Source organism: Scaptodrosophila lebanonensis, unplaced genomic scaffold, assembly GCF_003285725.1.
Source record: "Scaptodrosophila lebanonensis strain 11010-0011.00,11010-0021.00 unplaced genomic scaffold, SlebRS2 tig00000080-arrow-pilon, whole genome shotgun sequence".
In the NCBI taxonomy this organism is placed as follows: domain Eukaryota; kingdom Metazoa; phylum Arthropoda; class Insecta; order Diptera; family Drosophilidae; genus Scaptodrosophila; species Scaptodrosophila lebanonensis.
This window is the reverse complement of record NW_022060561.1, coordinates 3757182-3774111: the sequence shown is the minus strand read 5'-3', so window position 1 is coordinate 3774111 and position 16930 is coordinate 3757182. Positions and strand designations below refer to the sequence as shown.

At 39.9% G+C, this 16930-nt stretch overlaps 2 protein-coding genes across 2 annotated transcripts in view; one reads left to right on the top strand and one right to left on the bottom strand.

The window, feature by feature from the left end:
• The window catches only part of LOC115626072 (ATP-binding cassette sub-family C member Sur), an 84561-nt gene extending 74477 nt beyond the window's left edge, over positions 1-10084 (top strand). The window contains 2 exon segments of the mRNA XM_030521324.1: positions 9481-9677; positions 9735-10084. Coding sequence (XP_030377184.1) covers positions 9481-9677; positions 9735-9944 — 407 coding nt within the window. The 3' untranslated portion in view covers positions 9945-10084.
• On the bottom strand, positions 1743-8406 carry LOC115626197. Its single transcript, XM_030521477.1, has 2 exons — positions 8139-8406; positions 1743-2634 (listed from the first exon to the last, which is right to left on the bottom strand). Exon 2 carries the CDS (start codon positions 2511-2513, stop codon positions 1887-1889), a length of 627 nt encoding a protein of 208 aa, XP_030377337.1. The 5' UTR covers positions 2514-2634; positions 8139-8406; the 3' UTR covers positions 1743-1886.
• Positions 10085-16930: the final 6846 nt, after the last annotated feature.

Here is a 16930-nt window from a genome sequence, read left to right as displayed (position 1 = left end):
AACAGCAACAACAATAACAGCAACAACAACATTTTCAACAACAACAATAACAGCAGTAATAGAAACAGTAACTGGTCCTTGATTCCTGTTGGGCTTGGGGGTCGAAAGAGCTGTGCTTGCTTTATGAAAAAATCATGTTTATTTGTTTGTTTTTCTTTTTTTTTTTTCTTTTTTGGCAGCAAACATGATGGCGGTTTGGTTTTTTAGTTTTTTTTCTCCCAACCTTCATCTCTTTCCTCGCCACTCCCTCCAGCCTAGCTCGCCATTTGGTGTTTGCTGTAAAAGTTCATGCATGTTTGATTTCTCGTGTTGATTGGGCCGCATGGATACATGGAACATGCCGAGTACTCTATGGCTCCATCGATGTGTGCCTAGGAACGGGGCATCTGTTGCCATTTTGCGAGAACTCGTCTTGATTAGGCACTTTTAAAATACATCTGTCAATTGTGGGCACACATGTGGGTTCCGGACTTGTTTTATGGCACAGAGCCATAGAGTCTCAGAACAGTCCCTAGACCAGCTTGAAATAGGCATTTAAATGGCGTTTTAAGGTTTTTGCTCATTCAAAGGAAATGGCAGTTCGGTGGCCAGTTGTGTGCGTAAATGAAAATGATGGACTGGAAACAAATAGTGCGTATTTTTGAGAAAACGTGACATAGAGAAAGTTGGAAGCAAAAGTAAACAAATATGATTCATTTAAATAAATTAAAAAGAAGTGGATACCTATATTATTATTTCTTATCCCTCCATTTTCTCATCTTTAAAGTATTTTTAAACCCTACCACGATTATTTTCTGCATAACAAAAATATATATATTCTAAATTCTTCAATTCCCAGCAAAGTCATAAATTTTAACAAGTTCAATTTAAATAATCAAATATTAATTAAATGCATTCTAATAAATGATTGCTTTAAGCCATTTAGCTGCGTAGCTGTCTAAATAGGGCTCATTAGTTGCTGAACTTCGTTATTAAGTAATTTTTGTTATAAAATACAAACTAGAAATTTTTAATAACAAAATACGAATTAGTGTTGCGTAATGGTAAGATAAGTCTGATTAACTTCCTAACTATTTAAGTATTATATTTTAGCCTTAATGCACATACTAATTTATGACTAATTAAAGCCAATTAGATATCTAGCTGCTTAAGCACTAAAGTTCTATCATAATAAGTCACGACAAACTAACTGCTTTACTGCTTAAGTATTTAACTTTAATCAAACTAAATGCTTAACTAATAATTAATAAGGGCTGTCTAACTAAGTAACTGCATAAAAGTATTGTTTAATGATTCATTACGGCTGATTAACTAATTCAAAGCATAAGTATTAAATTTTAATCAGCAAATATAAGCTAAAAAGTGGTTAATAATTAGTTATGGCTAGCAAACTGGCAGCTGACTTAACTGACGAACTTCTTAAATATTTAAAATATCACAATAATAGACAAATATAAGTGATCGCTCAGATCATGCAAAGTTGCCGGTAGGCAAAGTGAAGGGGTCCCTCGTCGCGACGATCAACTCAAAGATATATGTATATAAGTACACTTGTACTTATATGCACGAACGCACTGGCTTATGTACACTGAAGAGCACCGAAACGAAAGAAAGTAAACTGCACAAATCGACTTCCAATTTTCAAGTGCTTTATTGCTAGCCATGCAAGGCTTAGCATACGCATAACATAATGTGGACATTAACTTAACAGCGACCAAGAGACTAACATAAACAGCTGTTATTACAAATTAACATTTAAGTCTACAATTCAATGATAATTCAAACAACTTATATCTACAATTCAGATTATTTCAACAAACTTAAATCTATACTTAAGTATATAGGCATGAAATGCCCATACATCGGCCGCGTTGAAGCGATTCGCTTCAAAACAGCTCGACTGGCAGAGGCGCCAAGCGATGAATTGCCCTCTTAAATTCTCCTGCCTTCGTCCGTACTATCGCCACGCGCACTTTTCCATCTGCGCCTTTTATCGCCTCTTGGACGACTCCCAGCATCCACTGCTGAGGCGGCGCGTTGTCCTCGTGGACGAGTACGATCGTTCCGTTTTCCAGATCTGGCCGACCCACTGCCCACTTTTGGCGCTGCTGCAGGCTCAGCAGGTAGTCTTTTGACCAGTCTGCCCAAAACCGCTGCTTGATGCCTGAGATCAGCTGCCAGCGTTGCAAGTAGGTCAGCCTGTCGTCTCTCACGGGCTGCCCTGACCCGGTTGGAAGCGGCACGAGCGTTCCGCCTACGAGTAGGTGAGCTGGAGTTATCGCCTCGCCGTCGTTGGGATTGGCTCCGTCCACCACGATTGGCCGCGAATTGAGGATGGCCTCCACCTCTACCAGTACGGTTGCTAGCTCGTCCTGCCGCAGCTTGGCGCTTCCTATTGCCTTGAGGAGGAGCCCCTTTGCCGACTTTACCGCCGCTTCCCATAGGCCGCCGAAATGCGGCGCTCGAGGGGGAATAAACTGGAACGTTATTCCCTTGGTGGCAGCATACGACATGATGGCATCCTGGTTCCTGATGAAAGTGGCCCGAAACTCCTCCAGCAAGCGCGCTGCACCCACAAAATTGGTGGCATTGTCGCAATATAGCCGCTTGACTGCTCCACGGCGACCCACAAACCTGGATAAACACATTATAAAGGAATTAGCAGTCAAGTCAGAAACGATATCAATGTGCACAGCTTTGGACGTAAAACAAACAAAGACGGCAACGTACATCTTAACTGGCGCTCTGCCACGTATCCCCAGCGTGACAGGAATTGGACCACAAAAGTCCACTCCGCTGACTTCAAACGGCCTACATCCATGTATCCGATCAGCAGGTAAATTTCCCATTATTTGGTTGGCTAGTATTGGCTTGTATCGAAAACAATGCACACACTGCCGAACCACTGCGTTGCACGCTTGCTTAGCGTTTACCAGCCAAGTATTCTGGCGAAGAATAGCCAAGAGCGCACGAGGGCCTGCATGGCAATTGGTAAGGTGCAAGTATCGCAGATATAAATTAACAAATCGCCATCCCTTTGGCATGAGTAATGGGAATCTCGCATTGTGGGGCAACGGCGCTTTGAGTAAACGGCCGCCAACTCGTACCAACATCAAAGTACGCTTTCCATACTGATACGGACTCACAAATGGATTAAGCTTTTGGTACGACGGTTGCAGGATCACCGACTTGTCTAATTTGACTATTTCGGCTGCGAGAGCAGTGTGCTGGATCACGTGCACAATAGCTAAAAAGGCGAAGTGCAATTCAGTCGAAGTTGGCACAAGCGATATGTGTCCTGACCCCTTTCCGTTTATAAATCGAAACATGTACGACACTATGCGGAGAATTTTTAAGTACGACGACGACCTTTCAATTAAATCCAAAATTGGATTTGAAGCATTATCGGCCGCGATGAGAACCGTCGCATTCTTCCGCTTTTCCAGCACTGATTGCTCTTTGGTCAACTTAATGTGAGAATTAGTTGGCCAAAGGTTCTGGTCATTCTGTAAAAACTTTGGACCACCAAACCAATGTGAATCAATCAATTCTGCAGTGGTACAACCACGCGAAGTTAAGTCAGCTGGATTTTCTGCAGTCGGTACATGGCGCCAAGTGGCGTCTGATGTCAATTCCTGTATGGTAGCAACTCTATTGGCGACAAATGTATTCAAATGTGAAGGATGAGTTTGCAACCAATGCAGGACTACCTCTGAATCAGACCAAAATACGATTTGGTCAACAGGCACATGGAGAAGATGCCGAGCTTTCTCCCACAAATTTGCTAGCAACTGTGCTGCGCACAATTCTAAGCGCGGCACCGACTTTGTCTTCAGAGGCGCTACCTTCGACTTTGCAGTCAGTAAATTCACAGTTACTGTGTGCTCTCGCTCAATTCGCAGGTAAATACAGCACCCATAAGCCCTTGTCGATGCGTCGGCAAAGCCATGAACCTGACACTTTGTGCCTTTGGTGACGCCGACATACCGGGGAATGCGTATAGCTTCAATCTCACAAAATGACTGCGCAATTGACTGCAAGTCGGACAGTAAATGGTCGGGAATTTGGTCATCCCAGGCGGATTTTTGAAGCCAAATTTCTTGCATCAGAATTTTTGGTCGAGTGATAATCGGACAAAGTAAACCAAGAGGGTCGTATAACCTGGATATAAACGATAAAATCGAGCGCTTGGTGGGGGCAATGTCTACCGACATGTTCGACATCGAATATTTAAAAGCGTCTTCACGCGGGCTCCAAATGAGCCCCAACGTCTTCGTATCCTCCTGATGGCCGATCACCATTTCGTCAGAAGGCGACGCTTTAAATGTTTCACAATTTGATGCCCATTTCGTTAAGGTGAAACCGAATGATTCGAGCACTGAAACTAGCTCATTCCGTAACATTCGCAATTCTTCCACTGTGTCTGCTCCAGATAGCAGATCATCTACATAGAAATCGCTAGCCAGCGACTTTGATGCCAATGGATGGGAAACCGCATGTAGCTCACTCAGGTACTTTAAGCAACGAATTGCCAAAAAAGGTGCCGAAGCAGTACCGTATGTTACCGTGTTTAAACGATACAATTGGAGTGGTTCAGTGGAGTTGCTTCTCCAAATAATAAGTTGGAAATTGCGATGCGATTCGTTGATTTCGACTTGTCGGTACATTTTTGCAATGTCTGCCGACAGGGCGAATGGATGCAGTCGAAATCGCAACAATGTTGAGTATAGACATGGCTGTATGGTTGGACCAACCATCAGGATGTCATTTAAAGACAATTGTGACGACGTCTTGCTAGACGCGTCGAAAACGACTCTCAACTTTGTTGATGTGCTTTGTGGCCTTAGCACGCATTGGTACGGTATAAAATAATGCGGCTCTCTCGGTACACTGTTCTCAATGGCACTCATATGGCCCAACGAAATGTACTCTTTCATAAAGGTAACGTACATCGACTGTGTATCAGGCTGCTTTGCCATTCTTCTTTCCAGAGCCAAAAACCGCCTTAAGGCTGTCTCATACGAATTTCCGAGACTTTTGGGACTGGATTTGAATGGCAACGAAACAGTCAGCCTGCCCGAGGGTAAGCGATTGACCGATTCGAGAAATGTTTTCTCGCAAAGCACTTGTTCTGGGGTGTACAAACTCTGATCGGACAAATTTGGAACTTCTTCCAGCTCCCAGAATTTACGGATGAGACTATCTAGTTCCTGACATTCTGGATTTGACGAAGAGCTTTGATTTAAGCTCACGAGCGATGTTGACGGCAGCTCAGTTGACCCCGCAGAACGGCAACGGCCAGCTACAATCCAGCCAAGTGCCGTAAATTGCAAAGCCGGCGAGTCACTGGTACCCTTTATTTGCCCTGATCGTAGCAAATCAAAAAATGCATCTGCCCCAAGTAGCAGATCTATGCGTTGCGGCCGATGGAATTGCGGATCTGCCAATTCACAACCGTTAGGCACGTCAACGTCTACTACCAGTTTTTCAGGCTGGTACGAAGAAATGTTATTTAACACTGCGAATTCTGCCGTCAGCTCAAATTTGTCAATTCGAGAAGCTATAGAAGTTTGAACGATATGACGTACTTCAGACTTTCGTTTGCCTATGCCTAATAAACAAATGTCTTTGCGCTCCCTCTTAAGCTTTAGGACTCTGGCCAAGTCCTCGGTCATAAAATTGACCTGCGAACCAGAGTCTAAAAGTGCCCTGGCTAATTGGTAGGAACCTGACTGGTCCATTACCTTAACAATTGCTGTTGCTAAGATTACTTGGTCAGTCACTGTCGTGGCGTGGTTTACCGCCGACGTTTGCGTTGGTACTGCCGATTGTGCTACCAACGTGTGACTAGAAGCCGCAGCTTGCGAAATGTTCGAACTACATTCGTACTTGTGCAAGAGCGTGTGATGCGGCTTCGAACAGACTCTGCAACAACCAGACTTGCAGGATTTAGTCGTATGACCCTTTCGCAAACAGTTTATGCACAACTGGACCCGTTTCACAAATTTAAAACGCTCATCTCTAGCGATCGCTGAAAATTGAGGACATACTTGTATGTAGTGGTCATTCGACTGACAAAACGGACACTTAGGGGTCAATGGCTGACTTGGCTGTGCTACTGCCAACGCCGTTTTACCATTCCTTTTTGACCCATCGGAACTTGGCTTCTTAGGCCGGCCAGACGATGCCTCCTCAGCAGACAGATGCTGGTAGCGTTTATTAAGAGTGGCCTCGCATTCTTCCCAAGATGGAAGTTGACTGTAGTCAAGGCCCTCTTCCCATTTGGATCGAGTGATGGAGTCAACTTTACCCATAACCAAATGTATGAGAATGACGTTCGCTATTTGCTTCTCATCACCCAATGACAACAGCGATTCATAAATTGCCCTTACATTATCTATTAGGGAACGCAAAGATGAAGCAGACGGCCCTTGCATTTTGGGCAAGTCGAACAGCTTGGACACGCTGTCGAAAACGATTAGGCAACTATTGTCATACACTCGTTTTAATGCTGCTAGCGCCTTTGGATAATTGGCATCAGTCACTTGATAAGCTTTGACTGTGCCAAGCGCTTCTTTGTCCAAACAAGAAAGCAAGTGATTAAATTTCTCTATGTTCGTCAGAGATGCGTCATGGTCAACCAAGTTTTCGAACAGACCAATGAAATTTTTGTACTCCGAATAATCGCCACTGAATTTTGGGAGTTTCATCGACGGCAGCTGCTTGCTATGGCAACCTGATCCAAACATTGTAGAGTTTGCCAGGCTATCCCTATGAGGCTTAGGCCGAACACCTTTACTCATGAGCAGCGTTTCTGTCGTGACGCACAAATTTTCTAAATCTGCTCTTGAGGCTAAGGCCGGATCGATTTGATCCAACTCTTCCTGCAGATTGAACGCTCTGTCAATATATCTGGTTAAAATTTTCAACCGGCACTCCATTTCAACAGACTCAATGGGCTTAGTGGCATTTTGCACGGAATCTTTAATGCGTTCTATATCTCTGACAACATTGTTGTGTGATTGCAATAATGCATCGAACTTGCTCGACTCCAAATCATCCGACAGCTTGCCGTAAGTTTGCTTGCTGCGTTTTGATGGTATGTTTGTAGCGAGTCTTTAAATGTTTGCACACGACTAAAAGTGTATAAATGTATAATTGGACTATGTCCAGAAAAATATACACAATGTACAAAAATATACACAAATGTATACACTGTATACTATTTGCAAGAAAGCGCAGGCGCAAAGTTTTAACTTTGTATGATAAATAAATGTAATGTCTACAGTTGTGGCCAGCACTGTACGCACGTATAAACCTATGTATGTACGCAACTATGTTAACAGCAGCTGACAAATAACAGAGGCGAGAGACGCGCAGCTGTTAGAATTAATGTTGAACAAATGCACACTGCACGATAGCAGCGAACCCACGCAACAACAATATGTCCGTAAGGGAAACGAATGACGTCGACGCTAGCTGAGCGACGCACGTCGACGGCTGAACTTGCAAGCAACGCAAGCAGCGCAAAGAACAATTAGAACAACAAGAACCACAGCGCAATTAGCAATTAGTCCAGCAACAACAATGCACAAGCAAGCGAAATTGTCTCTAGCTTGCAGTTGCTAGACCAGTGCGGCAATAACGAAGAGAGCGCAAAAGGCAGAATCCAAAATCAAACGGCATAGAAGAAAGGCGCGCTGAACTCTAACTTTGGCGCTTTCAAATTCTTGCGGTACGTTGGTATAATAAAGGTCCAAAGTACAGCAGCTATACGTACATATATACAGCGCAAATGTATATACATAGGTATTTATATATGTGTGTATATATACATGTGTGTATGTATGTTGGCAACTTTGCATGTATGTATGACCAAATGAAAAATTATGCACTCACGTACCAACAAATGTATATTCAACTTTATTTATTTAAAAGTTTACTGCATGTATGTATATGGTATATGGTAAAACAAATCGAATGCCAACATGTAAATTGCGGCCTAGTCATGCGAAAGCATTGAACGCATACAATCACATACATATGTGCCTTTATAGACAATTAACATATGGATGTACATATGTATGTGCCAATTCCAATCAGACAGATTTGGCCGCTATTTAATTTGCACTCGTTACCTGTGTATAACTTCCCTGTGGAATTGGGCACTGCATCGCCAACAACCGCAAATAGGAAAGTCCAACCAAATCTCCAGATACACAACCAGATGGCAGGAATGACTCCAGACCCAATGTCCAGTGTCCAACAAGTCACCACGATGAGTCCACCCGGGGGCGCCAAAATGATCGCTCAGATCATGCAAAGTTGCCGGTAGGCAAAGTGAAGGGGTCCCTCGTCGCGACGATCAACTCAAAGATATATGTATATAAGTACACTTGTACTTATATGCACGAACGCACTGGCTTATGTACACTGAAGAGCACCGAAACGAAAGAAAGTAAACTGCACAAATCGACTTCCAATTTTCAAGTGCTTTATTGCTAGCCATGCAAGGCTTAGCATACGCATAACATAATGTGGACATTAACTTAACAGCGACCAAGAGACTAACATAAACAGCTGTTATTACAAATTAACATTTAAGTCTACAATTCAATGATAATTCAAACAACTTATATCTACAATTCAGATTATTTCAACAAACTTAAATCTATACTTAAGTATATAGGCATGAAATGCCCATACAATAAGCTTAATGCTTAATGAAGCTGTTAAGTTGCCTAAAAAATAAAACAGAGATTTAAATTATAGTTATAAATGAATATCTAAGTTCTTTTATGATTAGTAAATGCTGATTAACGGATACAATTATATTTGAATCGTAAAATACAATTTGAATCATAAAACATTAACTTCATGTAGTTTTTTAAGGATTTACATAGGCTGATAAAATGCTTAATTGATAAAATGCGAGCTTTTATTCAAAAAATGTCAATCTAAAAAAATTTTACGTGTCGAAAAAGTGCTTAGATATTAAATTTTACAAAGATGGCTAGTGCTAATTAGGCGTAATTAATTGCTTAAATAATTACAATTTATCATCAAATAACAAATAAGAGGCTTACCTAATGACTGATTAAGTGATTAACTGTTCAAATATAAACTAATATTTTTGGTTTTGAATATTTTGAAATAGAAGAGCATTTAATCGGCTTTTTGTGAATACGTTCCGTGAAATGTTCTACCAATTGTGTTGCGTAAATGTTTGTAACCACAAAAAAACCTCTTCAGCATACTACAGTCATAGGCACACACATATAGTCATGTGAGGACACAACGTTTTACAGCCAGCTGCTTAATTCCCTTCGTTAGGGTTAAAACGCGTGCCATTGAGTTCGACTTTGCAAGGACTAACCCGTTTAAGGACCAGTACTAAAGACATGCTTATTAAATAGTACTTTAATTACGCACTAAAACGTTGCGTCGTTTTTATCCCATCTTCCATATGATCACCTGCAGATACTGAAATCAACGATGTCGGCGCCAACCTGAGCGCGGGACATCGACAATTACTCTGCCTGGCACGTGCCATTCTGCGAGGGTCTGTCTGTCTGGTGCTGGACGAAGCAACAAGTACGCTCGACAGCAGCACGGAGCAGGCGCTGCTCAAGGCAGCGGACAAGGCGTTCAAGGGTCGCACAATTATAACCATTGCCGTGAGTAGAGGGAATGCCATTCCATTCGACTTTTGTTAAGCATTTTGATTCATGCAGCATCGTCTCAGCACCATACTCGACTACGAGCGTGTTATTGTGCTCGACCAGGGCTCCATTGTGGAGGATGGCAACCCTAAGCAGTTGCAGCAGCAGCCCAACTCTGTCTTTTACGGACTGCTGCATACGGGCGCTGGCGATGAGGGGCCCTCCTCGGCTCCAAGCGGGCTCCTCCTCCAGCCCAAGCAGGGGTTCGGCGGTCAGTCGTAGTCTGTTTGGCATTTTTATTTCTATATGTATGTATTGATGTACTTAAGTGTCCCAGTGGTTTAGCTCGAATGTGCCATAAAAGTGATTTTTATATGTATTTCTGTATGCTATATGTACACTAGCTGATACAAGTATTTGAACAAAGCGTAAATATATATTTTTATAAACTAAAAAAAAATACCAGTTTGTCTTTAATTGTAAACAGAATGTTAAATTCTGATTTCACAGGAATTGAGACGTGGTGGTGGCAGTCTAGCAAACTACGCTTCCACTTTTCAGCTTTATTTTAGGGCCAAGCTCGAAATATAGGTATATTACGAAATCAAAATACTTATGTTCGACGTTAAGTGTTTGTCTCGGTAGTCGCAGACGTGCCTTTTGTAATTGTGCTTTCGTGTAAATAATGTGTGATTTTTTGTTTCATTTTTGCTTGTTTCTCACACTTCTAATATTATTTGCAATTTTAAATTTCTCTGGCTGTGAGTAAACAGTGATATATGAGTTGTGTTGCACGGCTCCGTGGGGTCCGCGTTTTCTTCGCAAATGCAGGCAGCTGTGCGCGTGGCACGTGTGTGCCAACAGTGCGTATGAGTTACGTGACCAGCTGCAGTTTACAGTTATGTATATATGTGTGTGTGTGTGTGTACCGACAAATATCTGCCACAGACTACATATGCATGTGTGTGTGTGTGTATGCCACAGTCGATCTGTCAGCGAAATGATTTATGTACATGCATAGACATTTGATGTTCTACTCGTACGTAGGCTTTTGTTAGCTGTTGTTGTGTCTATGCATGTACTTATGTATGTAAGTATGTGTGTGATGTTTTAATAATTTATAACATTGTATTTTTTCATATTTCAAGTTAATACGTTTACGTGCTTCTAGGTTAATATGCTACTCTTGATTGTCAGGTAAGTCTAAGCGGGGACTGGTACATCTTCTTCTCTTGCTTTGACTCTCTTAATGCGTAAGAGATCAAATGAAAATTAAATGGCGATTATAGCTGACCTGCTGCTCGCTCTTACGTTCGCCCACTGTAGCACGAAAGAGGAGAAGAGAAAAGAAGCTGTAATTGGGGAGCGAAGACAGTTGAAAGGCAGTAATTGAGCGCGGGCGGCAGCGAGTAGATGGCGTCGGTATAGCTCCTGCTCAAATCTTCGCGAAAAGTGAAATTAGACCAAAATTAAATAAAACAAAATGATTATACGGAGAAATGCATTTTATTTCCGTAGTTATATTTAATAAAAGTAACGTCAATTTAACGGATCAGTTTGATTTTCTAATTAAGTTGAGCAATTAAAGCGGCAGCCGCCACGCCGCGTGGCTAAAAATGTAAATGCTTTTGCATTGCCAATGTAGTGTTTGTTGTTGCATATACATAATTACAATATGTAAATAAATTAGTGTAGTTAAAGTGTGAGTTGTATGCAAATGTGTATGGCGTCATTAATTTTATAAAATGTTGTAAATATGTGAAAAATCTTAGTTGTTGCCATTCAATTACTAAGTCTCCACAAAGGAGTTCGAGAGAAAATAGTGGAGAGTCCGATCATCGAGCGAGTCGTTTGGATGGACTTTGTTGTTGTGTTGTTTACTTTCTTGCATAGCCATTCGTTCGTATTATTGTTGTTGCCAATATTGGAACAAGGTGAAAAATGCCGTAATTTGAAAATACTATCTGCGTGGGACACCGTGTAAGTGCCACTAATTTTATAAAATATGAATATGTGCAAAATATTAGTTTTTGCCTTTCAAATACAAAGTCTCCACAAAGGAGTTCGGCAGAGAGAGAGAGAGAGTAGTGAAGAGTCAGAGCATCGAGCGGGTCGTTTGGATGTTTTTTGTTGTTGTGTTGTTTACTTTCTTGCATAGCCATTCGTTCGTATTATTGTTGTTGCCAATATTGGAACAAGGTGAAAAATGCCGTAATTTGAAAATACTATCTGCGTGGGACACCGTGTAAGTGCCACTAATTTTATAAAATATGAATATGTGCAAAATATTAGTTTTTGCCTTTCAAATACAAAGTCTCCACAAAGGAGTTCGGCAGAGAGAGAGAGAGAGTAGTGAAGAGTCAGAGCATCGAGCGGGTCGTTTGGATGTTTTTTGTTGTTGCGTTTACTTTCTTGCAATGCTGTTTGTACATATTATTGTTGTTGTCAATATTAAATCAAGGGGAAAGAGCCGTAATCTGAAAATGCTATCTGCGTAGGACACCGTGTAAGAACGAGATGGCTAATACATGCTGTTTTTTCGATCGCATCAGGTATTGAATTTACATGTTTACGGTAATTAAATAACAAATGAAATAAACTAGTAAAAATAAAAAATAAACTAATTTAAACAACATACTTGTAAGTGAAATAAGTAAATGACCTGAAAAACAAAAATTAATTATATTAAATAATTAAAATAAAAAATATATTAAATAATTAAATAAAAAAATATATATTAAATAATTAAAATTAAAAAATATAATAATTGTTAAAAATAAAAAAAGAAATTTAATTTAAATAAAAAATGTATGAATAAAATAAAAAATATCTATATATAAATCAATAAAATAATTATTGTTCATTTTTTGAGGTATTTTGAAATCATAGAGAATGTAAAAAACAAATGTAAATACCAAATCTTCTTAATTTAAATTATACGTGTAGTTTCATGCTATTATTTCATTTGCATTACAAGTTGAATTGACAATGCACTATACGAGTACTTCTATTCCAGTTTCCATATCAATAAATCCATTTAAATGGATTTCGTTGTCTATTCACAAACAACTGTGTCAAGTCTTTCGAATGTAACATTCAACAGAATCTTGCATTGCAGCAGTAATGAGCTCAGTGAGAATGTTTCCCATTTCCTACAATACATTCATAATAACATTTGTAATTTGTTGCACGCTCCGAGCACTCACACACACACACACACACACTCACAGAGTCTGGCGAATATTCAGTCAATTAGAAGTGCTTGGGCCGCTCTCACTCAACTCAATATATACATAATTGTATAAATATGCAATACGAATATGGATGGCAACGTTTATGAATTTATGCGTCCGAATAGTGAAGCCCACCTCTGCCTAGCAGAGGCAGTCCTTGTTGCTTCTTGTTGCTCCTTGTTGTTCTGGCTTGTTGCTTGGGCGTTGGACGAGCGGCACAAAAGCAGCAAAATTATTGCAAAATAAATTGATTGTTAAAATTGGAATAGGCACACAAGATGCAGGGCCTGGCATCGCATCGGACCCCACAAAATGGGCTGCATTTTTAGGATTTTAACCGCTCACTTTGTATGCATATTTGAAGTAGTTGGTTGGCACTCCAGGCAGCTAACAGCAAGCAGCATCGGGAGCTGCCAGGCAATTAAACTTAATTGGCAATGAGCGTGCATTGGAAAGGAGTGGACGTGGAGTGTTATTTTTGAGCTGCTTCGATTTCCAAGTGGCTGCTGACTGTTGGCTGTGGCAAGTACGAGCAAATTGGCTTGCCCCAAATGGGTTAATTGATATGCAGAATTTCAAAAAGGCAATTCCTAGAAGGGGGGAAATATGTAGTATACTGCAGGGCACGTTAGCCTTATTGCTAACAAATGCTAAGAGGCGTCAATTTTCTATAGAAATTTATTATCTGCGAGACATGTAAGCAAAAAAGAAGAAAAAAGTAAGAAGTTGTGGTCTGATTTGCATTAATTTCACCCACATCTTGTCTCTAAATGAATTAAATTTTGCTAAAGATGGGCATTGGAGTATTCTGGAGATGTCTATTGTTGTTAAATTGAAGAATGGATTTCATATAACAATGCAAGTCAGTTACATATTATATTTTTGTAAATAAGAAACTTCTTGGAAAAAGTTAAAAATTAAATTTGTTATCACATTAAACCTAAGTTTTTAGGTATTGGAAATAAACTTTCTTTCATTCTTCGCTGCTATTTATAGAAAGCCTAAAGAATGCCATAAAAATCGTTTGATTCCACTTACAAAATTAATGCTCAACAGTGTTGTTTAGGAATATTTGGAAAGTTCTACTAGCTCTTGACTAATTGTTGGAGAAGCGCCTAAAATGTGGCAACATAAATATCTTAGACTAGAGGACATGCTCGTCAGTCAGTCACTCATCCACCATCATCTACCATCCAGCATCGACGCTAATCCGTATAATAGGCGCTGGCGTCGTCGCCAACGATGCTAATCACTCATGCCTTCGTCATTTCTCATGCACGACTATCCTTACACACACACATACGAGAAAATACACAAGGCATTGTTGTGTCCGTCTGATGGGCTACATATGCTTGTGTTTGTCGACCGCATCTACATATATAGCGCCAAAGCCACAGTCACTCTACATTCCACATTGCGTTTATTTGTCAGTTAAGTTCTTTGATTTGTTGATTTATTTGTCCTGCTTTGTTGTTTTGTTCTTGCTGTGGATCCTTTGCGCATTAAGCTTTGCTTTTTTGCTGCTCCTTTGTTGCCTTTTCCACTCTTCATTATATGCGTTTTCGGTAGAATTCCAAATGCGCTACTTAAACAGAAATTCTGGGAAATCATTTAATATCATTTCATTAGACGAACTGATTAGTAATTTACATATTTCCTTAGAAAACAGCACGTTAAGAGTGCGATTGTGTTGAGGTGCATTTGCGAAATTTTGCATAATTCCTACTGAATATCCTTGGTCCAATTCAAAAGAAATCCAATTTGTTGACTTTGATGAAAGTTTTAGTTTTCATTTCATTACTAACACAAGGAGGGAAGGAAGGTAGAAGACTAGTTGTTTTGATTTCTTTCGTTTTTGTGTTGAATTGGATTTTGGTAGAGTCAATAGTGTGGGTTGCATGGGAGGTCGAATTATAAGAAGTAGAGGCTACCAGTCGGATGTGTTTTAGAACTCCAAAGCTACGAAAATTCCCTTCCAGGCTATTTATCAAAAGAATTTGGTTTTAAACTAAAAATTACATATGAATGTTTATTATTAAGAGATTTCTTCCTAGGTATTTGTTTGGAAATGCTATAAATTGCAATTCAATCTCAGAGATCAATAGTAATTTAACTACTGTAGCTCTGTAGTAACGAAATATTTAAGATCAAGAGAGAGACTAAAGATTCCCTTTATTTTTCTCTTCTTCCAAATCTATTGAATGGAACCGCTCTCTTGTTGTATGGGTGTTCAAAGGGCAGCTTTCTCTTCGTTCTGTTTTAAGCGGGCATCTTCACACTGTTTAAGAATATTAAAACAACACAAATGTTTATGTAAGCATAGTGTAGTATGCCAAAATGTTCAACTTAGCCGTAAGTTAGGGCCTTTAGGCAACTTAAGCTGATATTTAGTCTGCTGAACACATTTTTGGCGAAGTGTTATGGTAGGCTCTTTGTGCTGTTACGTACAGTTCTTTTGTCTCTTCTGCTATCTTAGCTTTATGTATGGACGTTCTTATGTATGTATGTACATATATGCTTTACTTTATTTGCTGCTCTTTTTTTATTTTGCCTGTGTTTTTTTTTTGCTGCTACGTTTTCTATTGTACTGTGAATGAAATTAATTGTTTGCGTGCTCCTCGCATGCTTTACTTGTAATGCATGTGTGTGTGTGTGTTTTAGCACGAAAGTGCTAAGAAAGCACTTAAGGAAAAATGAAAGTTGCAAGTTAATTATTTCATTAATTAGGCGCCTAGATAAGACATGAGTGGAAGCGGGGTCCTTGATGATGTTGATTGATATGCATATAGAGTGTGGAAAGTGTTGCCAACAACTTTTTCTGCTCACTCGACTGCCTCGCTCAATTGCTTCTCTCTCTCATCTGCCTCTCCAACGTTACAGCTCTACAACTCTTCACTTTTGCTGTTGTTATTGCTGTTCAAGGCCCTAACGGGACTTCAAAGGCAGTTTTGTTTTTGTCAAAAGAGAAAAAGATGAAGAAGCGGCCCTCAATGTTTTCCTTTTACTTTATTCGATTCTGCCTCATTGACATCAAATTGAAAATGCGCATTTGCCTTTGTCTCTATTGTGCTTTGTGAGTGTGAGTGAATGTCTCTCGTTTCGTATGAGTACGAGCCTGCGTCTATGTGTGTGTGTGTGTGTGTGTACTTTGCGCTTGATTTGTTATCCTCCCGTGTCGAATATTCTGTGCACAATTTTTTCGTCGCTGTTGTAAAATGCAGTGAAGTGCGCGGCACTTTTATGACGTCTTTATATGATTTTTATTTCGCTTTCTCTCTTTTGCGGTTTGTTTTTATTAAATTTCGCTTTAGCAACTGACATGAACACATACAATCACATTACATTATATTATATACGCTTGAGCAATTCGGAAATCTGCTACCCTGTCTGCCTTTTTAATAAAAGAAATCTGTCAAATTCAAACGCTCGTAAATGTCTTCAACAGTCAACTCTACTCAACCAGGCAGACAGGACAGGGCAAGCCCCACGCTTGTTTTGTAACCCAAGGCTAGCTCCTTCACATCTAACATCTAACATTCAACATCCTACATCCTTCAAGCAACACCCAACCAGCCAGTTGGCTGGCTAATCATATTACGGAAACACAAACACACACAAAAGACATACACATATTCACGCATACATGTTTCTTATGTACGAATGAATTTTTTCCAATGAAATTTTACAATTCAATGCATCTAAACTTGTGTTAAGATCCTTCAACAACATTGTAAGTAAAATGTAATGCCAGTTTCTGCTTAGATTACGAAAAATATTATATAAGCAGGGCCAGTGAAGAATTGTCTTGTCAATGGAAATTGTGTTTGCCAAATAATGTAACTGAAATGTTGTAGAAGGTAAACCTTTTTTTGATTATCAAAACAATAGTTTTTTACATTAATGTAGTTTTCCGTTAACAGTCCACACCACGACCGAAATGCTCTAGCAAAGTTATTTTATTCTCACAATAATTTAGAAAAGAATACAGATTTCCATATAAAGCGTATAATGCGAGCTAGAGACCCCATTAAAGAA